General features: G+C 38.3%; 1 protein-coding gene across 1 annotated transcript in view; it reads left to right on the top strand.

Annotated features, from left to right (window-relative positions):
* kcnk9 (potassium channel, subfamily K, member 9) overlaps window positions 1-14,070 on the top strand; it is a 28,986-nt gene extending 14,916 nt beyond the window's left edge. Inside the window, exon 2 of the mRNA XM_056741670.1 lies at window positions 11,925-14,070. Coding sequence (XP_056597648.1) covers window positions 11,925-12,829 — 905 coding nt within the window. The 3' untranslated portion in view covers window positions 12,830-14,070. The remainder of the gene's footprint in view (window positions 1-11,924) is intronic.
* The last annotated feature ends 555 nt before the right edge of the window (window positions 14,071-14,625 follow it).

Here is a 14,625-nt window from a genome sequence, read left to right as displayed (position 1 = left end):
CTCTCCTCTCTCTCTCTCTCTCCTCTCTCTCTCTCTCCCTCTCTCTCTCTCTCTCTCTCTCTCTCCCCCTCTCTCTCTCTCTCTCCCCCTCCCTCTCTCTCTCTCTCTCTCTCTCTCTTCACACACTCACAAACAGAGTTACCTGCAGCTCGAGATCCTTACAGTGTACACAGAGTTTGATGTGCTGAAGTGATGTCTGCTTGAGCTCAGTGTCATTTAGAGAATGTCTGTGTTTAATGTGAGGAGATATCAGCGTGTGATCATTAGAGTCGTATCTCTCTCCCAGCGTCCTTTACAGCTTCACTTCTGTTTTTCTCAAAGTCATGAGCTAATCCCGTTCAAGCGCTGTTGTTCAACACAGCCTAACATATACACACCCTGGGATTCTGTTTTTATGCTTCAAGGCTGTAACCGTGCATGACATCATGGTTTAAGTGTTGTCATGGTGTGATTTTGGTAAAATTATGCTAATTGTGAGATGACAGCCTCAGTGTTTTGCTCCGAGCTGTACACATCATCAAACTTGCACATTATTTGTCTCTATGACCATTATTGTTGAAGACTAATTTGTAATAATTACATTCGTTTTACATCATATTCTCTTGTAACATGGTGTAAAAAGAAGGCGGGAAGCTTTGACTGGATTAAAATAAAATAAAGCTGTAATGTATAGCCGTTCACACCAAACACGATAACTGTACTCGCATCCACACCAACAGATGATAACATGTCATTTGTTTTTAGATTCTGTGCTCTTTAAAGTTCTCTTTTTATTTAATTTCAGGCACTTTATAGTGTACACTGCACAGTATGCACTAATCGGCGAATAAGTATTCCATTCTGAACACACCCATGGCTTGCTGGTATCTGTTTAGCGATGCTACAAAAGTCTGACAGTGCGACGTGTTCCTGTGAAAACATTTTCTATCTCTGGATTATTTCACGCAGAGGCAGCACAAGTCAGAGCATTGCATTATGGGTAACTGCACAAGTATGCCTGATCTGTGTAGTAAGACGTTGTGAAAGTGATGTGGATAAAAACCGTTCACTTAATATTGTGAAGCATTATAATTTAATCCGCCGCCTGTTGAAGTGTCAGACAGATGTGCTTTTTTAACATGTGTTAAGTGAAAGATTCACCCGATTTCTCCCCTCGTGGAGACATCAGCCCCGTTCCATTGACGGTCCTGAAACAACCCAGTCTTTGACCCTCACCATAATCTCCCCCTTATTTTTATAACGTTTAAAGTGTGAGGATTTCTCAACAGGCGTCACCTCGCTGTGGCCTTCAGATTTGATTCCCCAGTCGAACGTCCCCACAGGAGAAGAGACCGGAGCGGGTCTAGCTCCTCTATTTGCTCCTTAAGCAGAAACTTCTTTACGGTTTGATGGTTTTCTTTTTCCTCCAGAGTAGCTCAGCTCGGCTTCTGAGGCTTGTGTGGGTCTGCTCATCCTTTCATGGCCTGTAACCATGGATATTAGCTGCCCGGAGGAAGCAGTAAGGAGGGATGCTGGGATTGTGGACGATACAGATGGCTTTTGTGTGTCTCTACTGCTCGGTGATGTAATGGCACATGACAGCTGAGCAATTTCATTGATGTGTGTAAATAACCTTTGAACGTTCAGAGCGGGAACGATTATATATCTGTGTGTGTGCGGGGAAGGGGTGTGTGTGTGCGAAAGAGAGAGAGAGACTAATGCTTTTTAGCTCATAGGCCTACTCCATTTTCTTTCAATTTTTTTAGACCATCTATTGACAGAAATGCAATATACTATGTCTTCAGATGTGTATAATGAATGACCGTGGAATAAGCTATTTTTATCCGCATACACCACTTACATGGAATTCATCCTGTTTTTTCTACAGCATCCCTTAACGGACAACTACAGAGCGCGTTTCAAACATACATAATCTCCTTTGGAAAAGAAGAGAAAACGTGACGACATTTTAGTTTTGTGTCAGCCACCGTAGTGCCTTGAAAGAAAGGGGTGGATTGAGCCACTGGTTGCAATTCACAACCTCGCCACTAGATGCCCCTAAATTTCATACACTGGACCTTTAACATAATAGGCATCAACGCAGTCTTTTAACAAAAAAAAGAAAATTAATTTGTGACCAGAACAGATGAGAACATTATTTTAAAAAGTGTCTTTTGCAAAGGAGAATAAATTGTGTCTGCCCTAAAAATGATTTGGATTATTTTAGAAGACAACCAAAGATAATTCCCATAGTTAAATTTGTGGTTTTCTTAGTTTTGATAGTTTACTGTCTAAAATGTTGGGGACAATGTAATAAAGCTGAAGTCGCTGAATCTAATGTTTGAGCAGTAGTGTGTTCTCTAAAATAAGAAGCAATCTATTCTCATATGGATCTCATATAGGTTCACAATGGCACAGAGTGTAAATCAATAGTCATTTCTGTGTGAATGATCTATTAAACATTCATTTCGACTACGCAAATAGGCAAAAGAGTATCAAGATTGAGTCGACCAATAACCAAATTCATCATGTGAAAAATGTGGATATTGAATATCGATGTCACTTCCAGGTGGTCTTTTTCCTCGTTGAATAATTCAATCAGAGTGTGTAGACAGCTTTCCGCACATTTCCCATTACTTTTCCTCTATTCACTTGAGGATAATTTGATTTCTCAATCATTAATTTCCATTCAATTGGGTTAGGCGGCACTCAGGCCCAATCACACTGAAGTGTTTTGGAGGGTCTCCTAGTGCAGAGGCGTCCTGCCGATGTCATTTCCCCCGTGTTTGATTTACCCTCTGCCCTCATTCACATTAAACCACATTGAATGCAGCTGGACCACAAACAATACTGCTATTTATAGACTGCTTGTATCATATACATACTGTGTGTGTTTGCGTGTGTCAATTAAAGTTTTGGTGTTATTTTGTCTATATGAAAACCAAACCTTCAAACATTTACAAGCCACAGATTTGGAGCTATCCCTTTAACTTATTTTAACTGATACAAACTTATCATAAAGCGTTACCAGAATACATAATATGCATCTCATAAAAATGATCTTCATTTCTGAGTGGAGGTTAATTTGATTCTGTTCCGGGTCTCTCGGGACGCGTCAGTTCCTCTTTAAGACAAATTCTAATACTAATAGTCCTTGGGAAAGTAAACTAATAATGAATAACGTTGATTTAGGCGTTCTAATGGGTGACCTTTGAGCTATCGACATCTGGTGTCAATATCTCTCACAGCTGCAGGACACTGCTGAGCATCTAGAAAAGGTCAGATGTGTCCGTGTGTGTTCTGCTGATTTGTGTAATAGTTACACATCTTCTGTCATCTACTCTTTAGCCCTTTGTGCTCTTTTGATTATTTTTCCTATTGCTTTTTTTACCTTTTTACATTATTGTGTATAAAAGATATACAGTAAATGAGATCTTTATAATGTTTCTGTCGTTCCTTCATAATAGAAGTGAGATTAACCCTTCACTCCTTAAAATGAAGGTGCAACACAATGTCATAGAAGAATCATTTTTGTCTGTGTGGTTCTATAAAGAACTTTTAACATCCACAGAACCTTATCGTTTCATATAATTTTTTTATAACAGAAAAAAAGAGTAAGACAGAAAATGTTCTTTTAAGGACCAAAAATGGTTCTTCTACGGCATCGCTGTGAATAACCTTAAAGACCTTTACTTTTAAAAGTTTTTTTTTTGTTTTTGTTACTCTGATAATTTGTTTTACAGGATCATTTTTTTGTCAAGCCATAACCATAACCCTACTTTAAATAAATTACTTTACAGATGTTTACTTTATCCAAGTTACAAGCAACATAGATATATCGCAGCTGTCATTCTGAAACCTCATATCTCCATATTTCTTGATTTTATTTTTGACCATAAATCATCATTATTAGTCACACTTAACTGTATGTTTGTCACTGGGTTTTGCAAATATCCAACCAATAAAAAGTATTACTAAAAAATGTTTGTCAAATTTGACAACACAGTTTATAATCTAGGGCTCTCAAACGAATAATCGCAATTAATCGAAGACAAAATAAAAGTTTGTGTTTACAAAGTGTATATCTGTGCACTGTGCTTATTAATTAATTAATGAATACAATAATAATAATTAATCACTATTTGTTGTATTAATTAACACATTCACATACATGCATATATTTAAGAAAAGTCCCAAATAAAAAATGTATAAACGTTCATGTATAATTTCAATTATTGGTAAATATAAATAAATACACTGAAATATTTCCTAAATATATATTCATGTATGTAAGTTTCACGTTTATAAAAACAAAATAGATATGTACAGTACACAGAAATATATTATGTAAACACAAACTTTATTCTGGATGCGATTAATCGCGATTAATCGTTTGACAGCCTTTATATAATTATTAAAAAAGTACAGGGTTTTTTGTCTGTTTATTGAAAAACAGCTGAGGTTTCAGAAAGACATGATATATGGTTAATGTATGTCATTTACATCTGTTAAATCGCACATATGAAAAAAGGTGCTCTAGTCAGACTTGAGTAAATATACATGTCTGAGGTTAAAAAAATTAACAAAATACATTTCTTTGTAAAACGTTGAAAACAGTTCCCGTAGACCCAAACACCACACAGGCATTAAAAGAAGAGCAAATTGGAGATATTTGCTTGAAAAACTACTTTGATATTTCAGAACAGATCTTTTTCTTGATTATCTCATTGAATGATCTCTTTCAGGAACTATAACAGATGCCACAGTCATGCACGGAGACGCATTCTTCCTAGAAGAGACATCACTAACCCAACTAAAAAAACATATTACTTTCATGATCTAGAACTTCCATGAGGTTCCAAAGTTCTCCTGTTGGCGTCGAACACAACATCAGATCTCCATTTCAGAGCGGTGTGTGGTAGTGTGGTGGATCCATAATTCTGCCGCTCTGTTGGGGTAAAGCACTTTTGTGTGCCACATGGTGACCTTTAGATAATGAGTCATTGTGTTCTGTGTAGTCTATAATCTAGTGTGGCGAGCATCTCCACTGCTGCATGTGTGTGCAGTGATCTGCGCTTCTCCTCTGCCGTCCGGAGAGCCGCTCATCCATCTGTTTATCTGGTGAGAGTGAGTCAAACATTAAACCGGCCGGTCTGCATTTTTATCTGATGCTCGCTTGCACTGTATCGATGACTCAGTTTTAAAGAGCGAGTGATGGTCGAAAGGTAAAACAGAATCGAATAGATTAACAATTGAATGTTGATACAAGTATTGAATGTAAACGGTCGTTTCTGTATTGATGAAAGGGACTCTATCCAGATTTGAAGTGATTATTAGGACTCAAACATAGGCCTGCGCAGCTCTGTGCTAACTATTAATTGCCTTCGAAGGCCATCAAAGCGCAGTTATTCTGAGTGAAACTCAATGAGACGGACAGCAGCGTGTTGATATCAGATATGATTCTCTAAAAGGCTCAGCAGGTGCGTACAAACAGCGGGAATTTGGGTTGAAATGAGATGCTTCAATCCTCTGAGTGACTGCGTCTAACAAGGTGACTGAGTTCATCAAATCACATGGCAGGAGAACATTTGTGTGTGTGTACACGAGTTCATTCATGCACGTGTGAGTAAGAGTGTGTGTTTGTGTCCAGATGCATTCATGCACATGCCATATGGTTGCATTTGTGTGTGTTGCCAAATTCATTCATGCATCGACTGTATGTGAGAAAAAGCGTGTGCGTGTATTTGTGTCTATCTGTGTTCTGATGCTGGACTTCTATCTCTTGCTTTCCATTAATAAAGTCTCTGTTATGTCCTTGAGGAACATTTTATCGCTCCTCATGTTTAGTTTAGAAGTTCTCAGTAAGATTTAAATGCAAGATACTGTAAAATACTTTTATGCTTCTTGTAAGCTTTCATTAAAGGAAAAAATTCATTTAAGCAATAACAAAATCTGAAAAGGTAAAATGAAAAATAACATGCAAATAAGACTACACTTACAAAAAGTATACGTTTATGAAGTATACTTAAATAAAGTTGAATTTGCACTTAAATTTGTATTTTTAGCAAGTTTACTACTATCAATGTACTAGTAGTATACTTGTGTACAATTACAAAACTATATGGGATTAGTTTGGCCCCAGATTTTAGTATATGAAAGTATACTTTTAAGAACACAACTTGTTTACAACTTCATTTTCCATACTATACTATATGAGAACGTATAAGTATACTTGCAGTGTTTATTATGTGAAAAAACATTTAATATCAAACATTTTTTATTAATAAACACAAGTAAAGGTGCACTTAGTTTGAATTTTGTCAGTCTAAGTCAACTATACTCAAGTGTCACTTTAAGTAGATCTCTGAGAAACACATAAAAGAGGACTAGTATACTAAAAGCAACTTTTTTTGTAAGGAAAATAGCCCACATGTAGCAAAATTAAAGATCATTTAGTTATCATTCAATGAGAAGTATTTTAGTTTGGTTGTAATTTGATGACTTTGGCGTAAATCTGAGCACACAACTGCACTGTTGAGATCTCCGCTAGGGGCTTTTTTTCTCAGGAAAAACAACTAAGAAGCAGGAGCTGCGAAAGTTTCTATTTGGAGACCGTTCAGTCTCGTTTAGTATCTAGGAGCAACAGTTGAGACATTAAAGAGATGTCGTTTGGGCACAACTAAATGGCAGGATCCTCATTGCATTTTAAGAATTCAAATAGTCTCAGATGTCATTTTATGTCACTTGCTCCGTGAGTGTGAAAGGTGCTTGGCGCTATTTCTTCTGTAGAACAAACGGGCCTGATGATGTGTCAGTAACATAATGCGATTAAGGCGTCCAAACAAACATGATGTCTAGAGCTGATGGAAAAAAACTATTATCGATATCATCAGACTGACACGGACAGGCTGGAGCGAGGAATATAAAACAGTGACAGATTGATGTGAGCTGATAGGGAGTAACTGAGTTAGCATGTATCTGTGTGTAAAGTTTGTGTTTACAGCAGAAGCTTTATGACCGCTGAGCTGTCACCGGGTACTGAACTGAATGGCATCACCAATGGCTGATGTCATGTCTAATTTTAAACACTTATTTAAAATTCTGTCTGCTTTGTTGAGGTATTTCCATGTGGACTTATATTTATTTTAGGCGTTGTGAGGTATAATTGAAGGTGGATTGCAGTAACCAAGTTTAGTAGCGAAAACTTACTTCCGGTAGGAATGCAATAATCATCGAATTTGGGCTGTGATTTAACTACATTAAATTTAAGTCGTTTTTAGAGCCACATTCCATTTTGTTTTATTTTAGATGTAGTTAAATAAACATACTATGTGTCAAGTGTTTGGCAGTACATATTGTAACATTCTTAAAGCAAGATGCACTTTCTTGACTAGAAAAAATGACCTACGATTTGAAGTCTCTTTTGAAGGAGAAAAGTATAAGAATTAAGCAAGTTTATCGCAAAAACAAGCCAAAAAATCTGCCAATGGCGGAGAAAAATTAACTTAAATTTAGTTTGACCTTTTTCTCAAACACCTAATTCAAGTTATTTTTTTCACCTCATTTGCAGATTTTTTGCTTAATTTTACCATAAGTTTAATTAATTATTATATCATTTTTCATAAAACAAAACTATATATACTTGGTCACTTTTCTTGTTAAGTCATTGAATATTGATCTTTGGAGTTTTAGATATTTTTTACTAAAAACAAGACAAATATGCTTAGCAATGCTTAGCAGTTTTGCAGTGTAATAATTTAGAAAACTATTGTTAATTATTGTATATGTTAATAATACATTATTTTATATTAATATTTATATATGTGAAATATAAAATAGCATAAGAGAGATACTGTATCTTCTTTGTTAGTTTTTTCTACACTTCTGCCATGTCACACTATAGATTAAGACACATGTATGGTTTATTTATCAACCACCCGTATGACTCCTTATGCTTAATAATATGATGAAGGAAGATGTTCGTTCACGCAATATATTGAATATTTCTTGTTAAAAACACTTTAAGAATCATGATCAGAGGAAAATGGTTTTGCTTTTATACCTCAGGAGATTCAATAGTGCTCTTTTATGTTTTATATAAGTATCAACTTAGTCTCAGATGTTTCTCCTTAAATTGCTGGGGATAAATAAAAAAACTGACGAGACAATTGTTGAAGAACATGAATAGTATGGAAGTGTGAAATTAATCTAGATTGTTGAGCTAAAATGATCTGGATCTGGGTAAATTTGATGAGAAATGTTCAAGTTCATGTTGAGATCTTCAATATCATTGACTTTTGATTGCAGACTTGACCAATCTAAAAGAGATTGTGGAGGTCTGAAACACAGTAGTTTGCACCTGATCTTCATTTAATCTCATTGATGTCTGGAAAAATACATGAGATATTAAAGAGATCTCGTCTTTTTACTGTCTCTCCACATGTTTTCAGACGCATCAATTTGATTTTCATTTTCATGGTTTCTATTGTGAGCCTCATACTAACTCAGTTCATGTGTCATAGTGAGCAAGATCAACCTTCTGCCTCGGATAGCAATAAAAATGCTTTTAAATTCTCACCGTATCAAAGCTTCTGCAAGGCTCTGCATTAACAGTAAATAAACCTCCTACGTGCACTAGCTGTAATCTCCTGCCGTCCCACTCAAGAGCTCTCGTGAAGCGAACGTTCAGAGGAGCGGATCTGCCACTGAGGGAAACGGAGAACCACGCGAATGAAATACTATCAATCTGTTTGTCACGGAATATCAACACATGAAAATGTCTACACTGGATGCTGTTTGCATTCTCATTCAAACCGGATTTCACAGGAAAACGTGTTGACGATTTGATAGGAATTCACACAAAGTGAATCGTCACTGGTGCGAACTGTGGTCACACGAGTTCATATTTACCAATGCATGGAATATGAATATAAAATAATTTAGTTAATTTTAAGCTGTTCCTTTTGTAACTTTTCTCTCCTTTTGTCCCTTTAGAAATATGTATTTTGATTTTTCTTAGAAAGGAAGCACGTGGGATCGGAATGAAATAAAGAGGGATAAAAATTGCGTGATTGAAAGACACCGAGCTTTCGCCCAAGTCTTAAAGAACCCCATGTCAAATAATCGACAGCTTTGCAATTTATGCAGATGTTTTTTGAGTTTTATTTTCAGAATCCAATCATCAAATAAAGCCAATTCGGTCCAAGTGCACTTTGACCTCTCAACCCACCGACACCAGCAACATATTTCACCGATATACCACAGCTGTGAGTACTATTACATTCCCTCCATTGTCAATTCATGCCTGTGTTTCTGCACACAAGGTCGAAAGAGCAACTCCAACACAAGTTGAGCACCGACACAAAGAACAGAGAAATCTGGCCGGTGCTGCTTGCAAATCGAATCGATCAGGCTCGACTTCTATAAATAGAATCCGTAACGGCACGCTCGAGTGGGCGGGCGGTCTTCGGGGGGAACTGCAAGATCAATTCTTACAAGTCCAGAAGATCAGTAAAAGCCCGTTAAGTTCACACAAGTGCTCTGCGGGAGAGGGGCCGCGTGGCCCTTGTGTGTTGCCGTAATGAATGCATGCCTTTGTGGGCGTCGAGCACTGCGACGTGGGCGGGCCTGTGGGCGTCGAGCGTTCAGAAGGCTCTGAAGAGGCTGTAAGTCAACAGCATTCTCATTAAACACGTTGCTATTTCTGTAGGGATTATAAATTACGAAATGATTGTCTTTTTTTTGTCTGCATGGCTCCATTTGGTGCAAATTTGAAACTTTTTAAAATGTGTTTCTTTTTAGTTTGATATTTTGCACATTCGCTGTTTATCTGCGTCAGACATCATTGCTCAGTGTGTTTTTCTTTTGTATTGGTGTAGAAAGTAAATTCAAAGAGATCTCTTTAATATCTCTTTTTTTACAACAATGAGATTAAATAGAGATCAAGCAAAACCTATTGCTCGAGTCTCATCTATGTCTCAGATGTTTCTCCTGTAATGTCTCTGTCATTAAAGTTTTTTAGGAGATCTCAACAATGTGTCAAACTGAGCTCAGATTTGTCAAGTCTGTGATCAAAAGTCAATATTATTGAAGACAATATGAACTCCAACATTTCTCAAAAATTTTGTATCTTTTACCTCTACAATCCACATTAATTTCACACCTCCATACTCTCCTTTCGAACAATTGTCTCTAAGTTGATACTTGAATGAGAAAGAAGCTTGAATTCCATCAAGCCTGAGCAATGAAATTTCCCTCTGTGAACATCCAAAGTTTGACCCATATGCGTTGGTCCGCCCTCGTTTCACCCAATCATAATCGCTTCCTGCCTGTCAATCATTTTGTGCACATTTTCTAACATTGTTGGTGGTCAACGATGTTGGCTGACGTCAGCAAAACAGCAAAAATCTCTTGCATCACTTTTAAGCAAGCTTGTTAAAAAGCACTTTAATGTTGGGAGCTAGAAATCACTCTCATGTATAATTTATCATTTGTGCGGAAACCCCGTGCAGCAAAACATCTCTGACAAAGCCTCCTCTTCCTCAATGCCAATGAAAGAGAGCAGATGAATGCTTGTCTTGGCGTTAGCGAGGCGGGATGTTATACATTTTTACTATGGTCTTGACACTTCTTTTCTTACTCATCAGCACAGATTGTATTGGAGAGGCTTCAATGTGAGTCAGCGAATTTAGCCTTTTTGCTTCCAGATAAAGTCTAATTAAGCTAAAAGCTTTACTGGCTCCTTAAGCATCTCTTTCATTCTTTTCTCAACCTATAAAGCCCACATATTCCCTCTCGCCCCCTCAGAAGGGGCCGAGGGGGCGCAGGGGGGAATCAGGCACTAATTGGACGCTCCCTCTAATGTGTGAGCTCAGAAAGATACCTGGATTCGAGTGACCTATACTCAGTGCCTGTTTTGGCGAAGCTGGTGCGTGACTCAGCTCACATTTTCTGCTTGAGCGTGTTTGTAAGCACGGCCAAGATTTGGGGATCTTCCACTTCCTGGAAACTGATTGATCGGTTTCTTGGAATTTGCTGAAAATGACAGAAGTTATAGATATTGGCAGGCCACCAGAGAACGACTCGATCCGTGCGTTAAAGTTTATAATGCTCGATTTTGAATGGAGTCTTATGACTCAACCTGGTGTAAAGGTGACCAGCAATTTGTTTTAGATAAAAACCTTCTTGTTTTGGTGTTTAGGGTTCTTGAGTTGATATACACTTGTAGAGTTTCAAGTTTAGGATGTTGCATAACTTCTTGTGACCGATGCATTAGTTTCTTGTTTTAATAGAGCACCAGTGCATAGATGCATCGCTTTTATTACATGCTTTATTTATTTACTTATGTATTTAGTTATTATAAATCAATTAAAGGTGTAAAACAATAAAAAAACTAAAAATAGACCAGTTAATTACATATAGGTTACTTTTTTTTTGTAACGAATTATAAAATACAATAACTAATTTTAGACCACTTAACAATTTATATGTTTATTTATTTGTTATTTATTTATTATTTGTTGCAAAATACAGGTTGCATATATGTAGTTTGTTTGTTTATTTATTTCCTTGAAATTTTCCTTGTTTATTTATATGTTTTTGTTCTTTGTTGTGCATAATACCATAATACCACACCAGATAGACCAGATTAACCGTTAGAAGTTTTATTTATTTTCTGTATTTTAATTGATTTGTTTATTTCGTTATAGGTTGTAAAACACAATATAACTATCTATAGCTTAGTCAATCATATAAGTTATTTATTTGTTTTTTATTTCAAGGCTGCATGGACAGGCAGAGAGTTTGCCCATAAAAGTTTCCAACAGCCTTCAATATTGCTATAGTTTAAATATTTGATGACAGTGGTCCTGTCCGAATGACGACAGCTCAAGAATCAATTTCTGTGTTTCCTCTGATCTCATCACTGCTCTTTCTGTGCCCTTTAGGTTACGGCCACGCAGCTCCGGGCACAGACGCGGGAAAGGCCTTCTGCATGTTTTACGCCGTGCTGGGTATCCCGCTCACGCTGGTGATGTTCCAGAGCCTCGGTGAACGGATGAACACCTTCGTGAAGTGCCTGCTGAAGCGCATCAAGAAGTGCTGCGGGATGCGCATCACGGACGTGTCGATGGAGAACATGGTCACCGTGGGCTTCTTCTCTTGCATGGGAACGCTCTGCATCGGAGCGGCTGCCTTCTCCCACTACGAAGACTGGAGTTTTTTTCAGTCGTATTACTATTGCTTCATAACGCTCACCACCATCGGCTTCGGGGACTTTGTAGCCCTTCAGAAGAACAGAGCGCTGCAGAGAAAGCCGCTCTACGTGGCGTTCAGCTTCATGTACATCCTGGTGGGGCTGACGGTGATCGGAGCGTTCCTCAACCTGGTAGTGCTACGTTTCCTGACCATGAACAGCGAGGACGAGAGGAGGGACGCCGAGGAGAGAGCTTCCCTGGCGGGTAACCGCAGCAGCATGATCATCCACATCCAGGAGGACACGCTCCAGAGGACTCGACGGAGACGAGAGCAACAGCAACAGCAGCAACGCTACAAGTCAGAGGTCACTGACCTCCAATCTGTCTGCTCCTGCATGCACTACCATTCGCACGAGTTCGGGAGCTCGGTCGGCCTCGGTCTGGGCGTGGGAGGAGGGTTTCAGCACCAGAACTCGTTCGGCTCGCAGCTGAGCCCGCATCAGTACTACAACTCCACGGTGTCTTACCGCATCGAGGAGATCTCGCCCAGCACGTTGAAAAACAGCTTCCTCCCCTCTCCCATCAGCTCCGTTTCCCCCGGGCTGCACAGCTTCACGGAGAACCTCCGGCTGATGAGACGACGCAAGTCCATCTGAGGCCGGTATTCTCGCTGAACACGCATATCCGATGCTGCTGATCCACCAAACGTCATTCCTGCACTTTGTCTTCATTTCTCGGCTCTTACGAGATTACAAACACACAGAAGAGATGTCAGTGCAAGAATTCTGTTGGGTTGATGGATATACGATGGGACGTGTGACTTGTTAAATTTTCTGGCAAGGGTTGAGAAGCATGAAGCATGGATATCTATTTTTTCAGAACACTTCGTCAGGGCTTTCTTTGGCCCGGGGAGCAGCCTGCCCAAAAGCGGGTTTGGATATAATAATATGACGATGTACACTTGAGTTTTGAATAATACAGAGGTGGATCTATATAAATATATAATTTTTTAAGGGGCGTGTGTTTTATCAAACGGCGAGCAGCCTCTGGTTCCTCGTGAGATTCAAGTGCCACACCACCGAAGGATATTTAACGTTATATACTGCTTTGAAAAGGACTACACAGTTTCAGGTATTGTTTTCTATAAGCAATTCTATTTAAGAAAATAAGACGTGAATTCACATCAGGCCAAAATATCGTTGCCAACCATAGCATGTGCATTAGCCGTCGTTCGATGTGCGTCATCGTTTCCGTTACCTTTCGTTTCGCTCTTTGTTTCCGTTCCATTTCTTGTAAATGATACATGTGCGTGGAGACTTTTCAAGGGACAGCCGATGTGGGTCACGGAAGAAGAAGAAATGCATGTGCTTTGTTCGAAATGCGTGTACTGTCCGAAAGGAAAGCCATGGCTAGCTTAGCGCTGGTTTCCGACACAAAAAGCAAATAATCCTTTAAAGTTTTTTTTTGCCTCTAAAATGTCCACGAATCAAAACCACACACAGTACTCGATCTCAAGGGCCTTCAATAAAGACTCGCCATGGAAAAGTGAAACACATCACATGTGAATGTTATTCATGATTATTTATATAAACCACAGCACGTTGACTTATTATTCTGCTGTGAACAGAATCAAATGTATAATGTATGCTTACCGTAGCAATGATTGCTTTTCTCTCAACCATAACCGTGGCATTCATTTGAATGAAAATGATTTAAATGCATCAATAAAGACAGTTATTTATGTATTTTACACTTTATTGATGTGGTCGGAAGATGCCCTGAGTGACAGATTGTACTTTATAGCCATAATAATCTCTCTGATATTGATTGGAAACTGCATTGGACCTCTTTCAGGATGTATTGAGATTTTATTCGCTGGATGTAAAATGGAATGGTTTTATCCACTTGCCAAAGCTTTAATGTCACTTATTTGAAGGCTTTTAACTGTTTTTGTTATCTGAATTACAGTTGCTGGAGTTACTGTAAGACTTTGGAGTAAATCATACTACCAAATTGTCAACAAATCATTTTGGGATTTTCCTTGATAAGGTCCGGCTTCCGTTTCATTGAGCCAATTTATTAAAGATTAAAAGTGAGTTGGGATCTAATTTTGTCTCTGTGGTTAAAAAACTGAAGACAGGGTGATAGAGTCCTGGAAATTATTTCATGGACGACCAGTAATACATTAGATGAAATGTGACACAGAATGCATCAATTCATTATAGAGCTGAATACATTATACTTTCTGTTAGGAACCCTGTCTGTTTTTTTTTGTTGAAAACTTGAAATATTGTGCTCAAGTAGATTACCGGAATATGAAAATTGGCCACTAAAATAAATGAAGAGTAATTACTGGGAGAAACCCCAGCGGGATTGTGACATTCATGCGCTGAGTTTTTCAGATCTCACCATTCAACTCGACGTCTGACATTCTGTATTTCACAGCATACAG

Source organism: Triplophysa dalaica, chromosome 25 (assembly GCF_015846415.1).
Source record: "Triplophysa dalaica isolate WHDGS20190420 chromosome 25, ASM1584641v1, whole genome shotgun sequence".
Lineage (NCBI taxonomy): Eukaryota > Metazoa > Chordata > Actinopteri > Cypriniformes > Nemacheilidae > Triplophysa > Triplophysa dalaica.
This window is presented reverse-complemented; position numbering and strand designations above follow the sequence as displayed.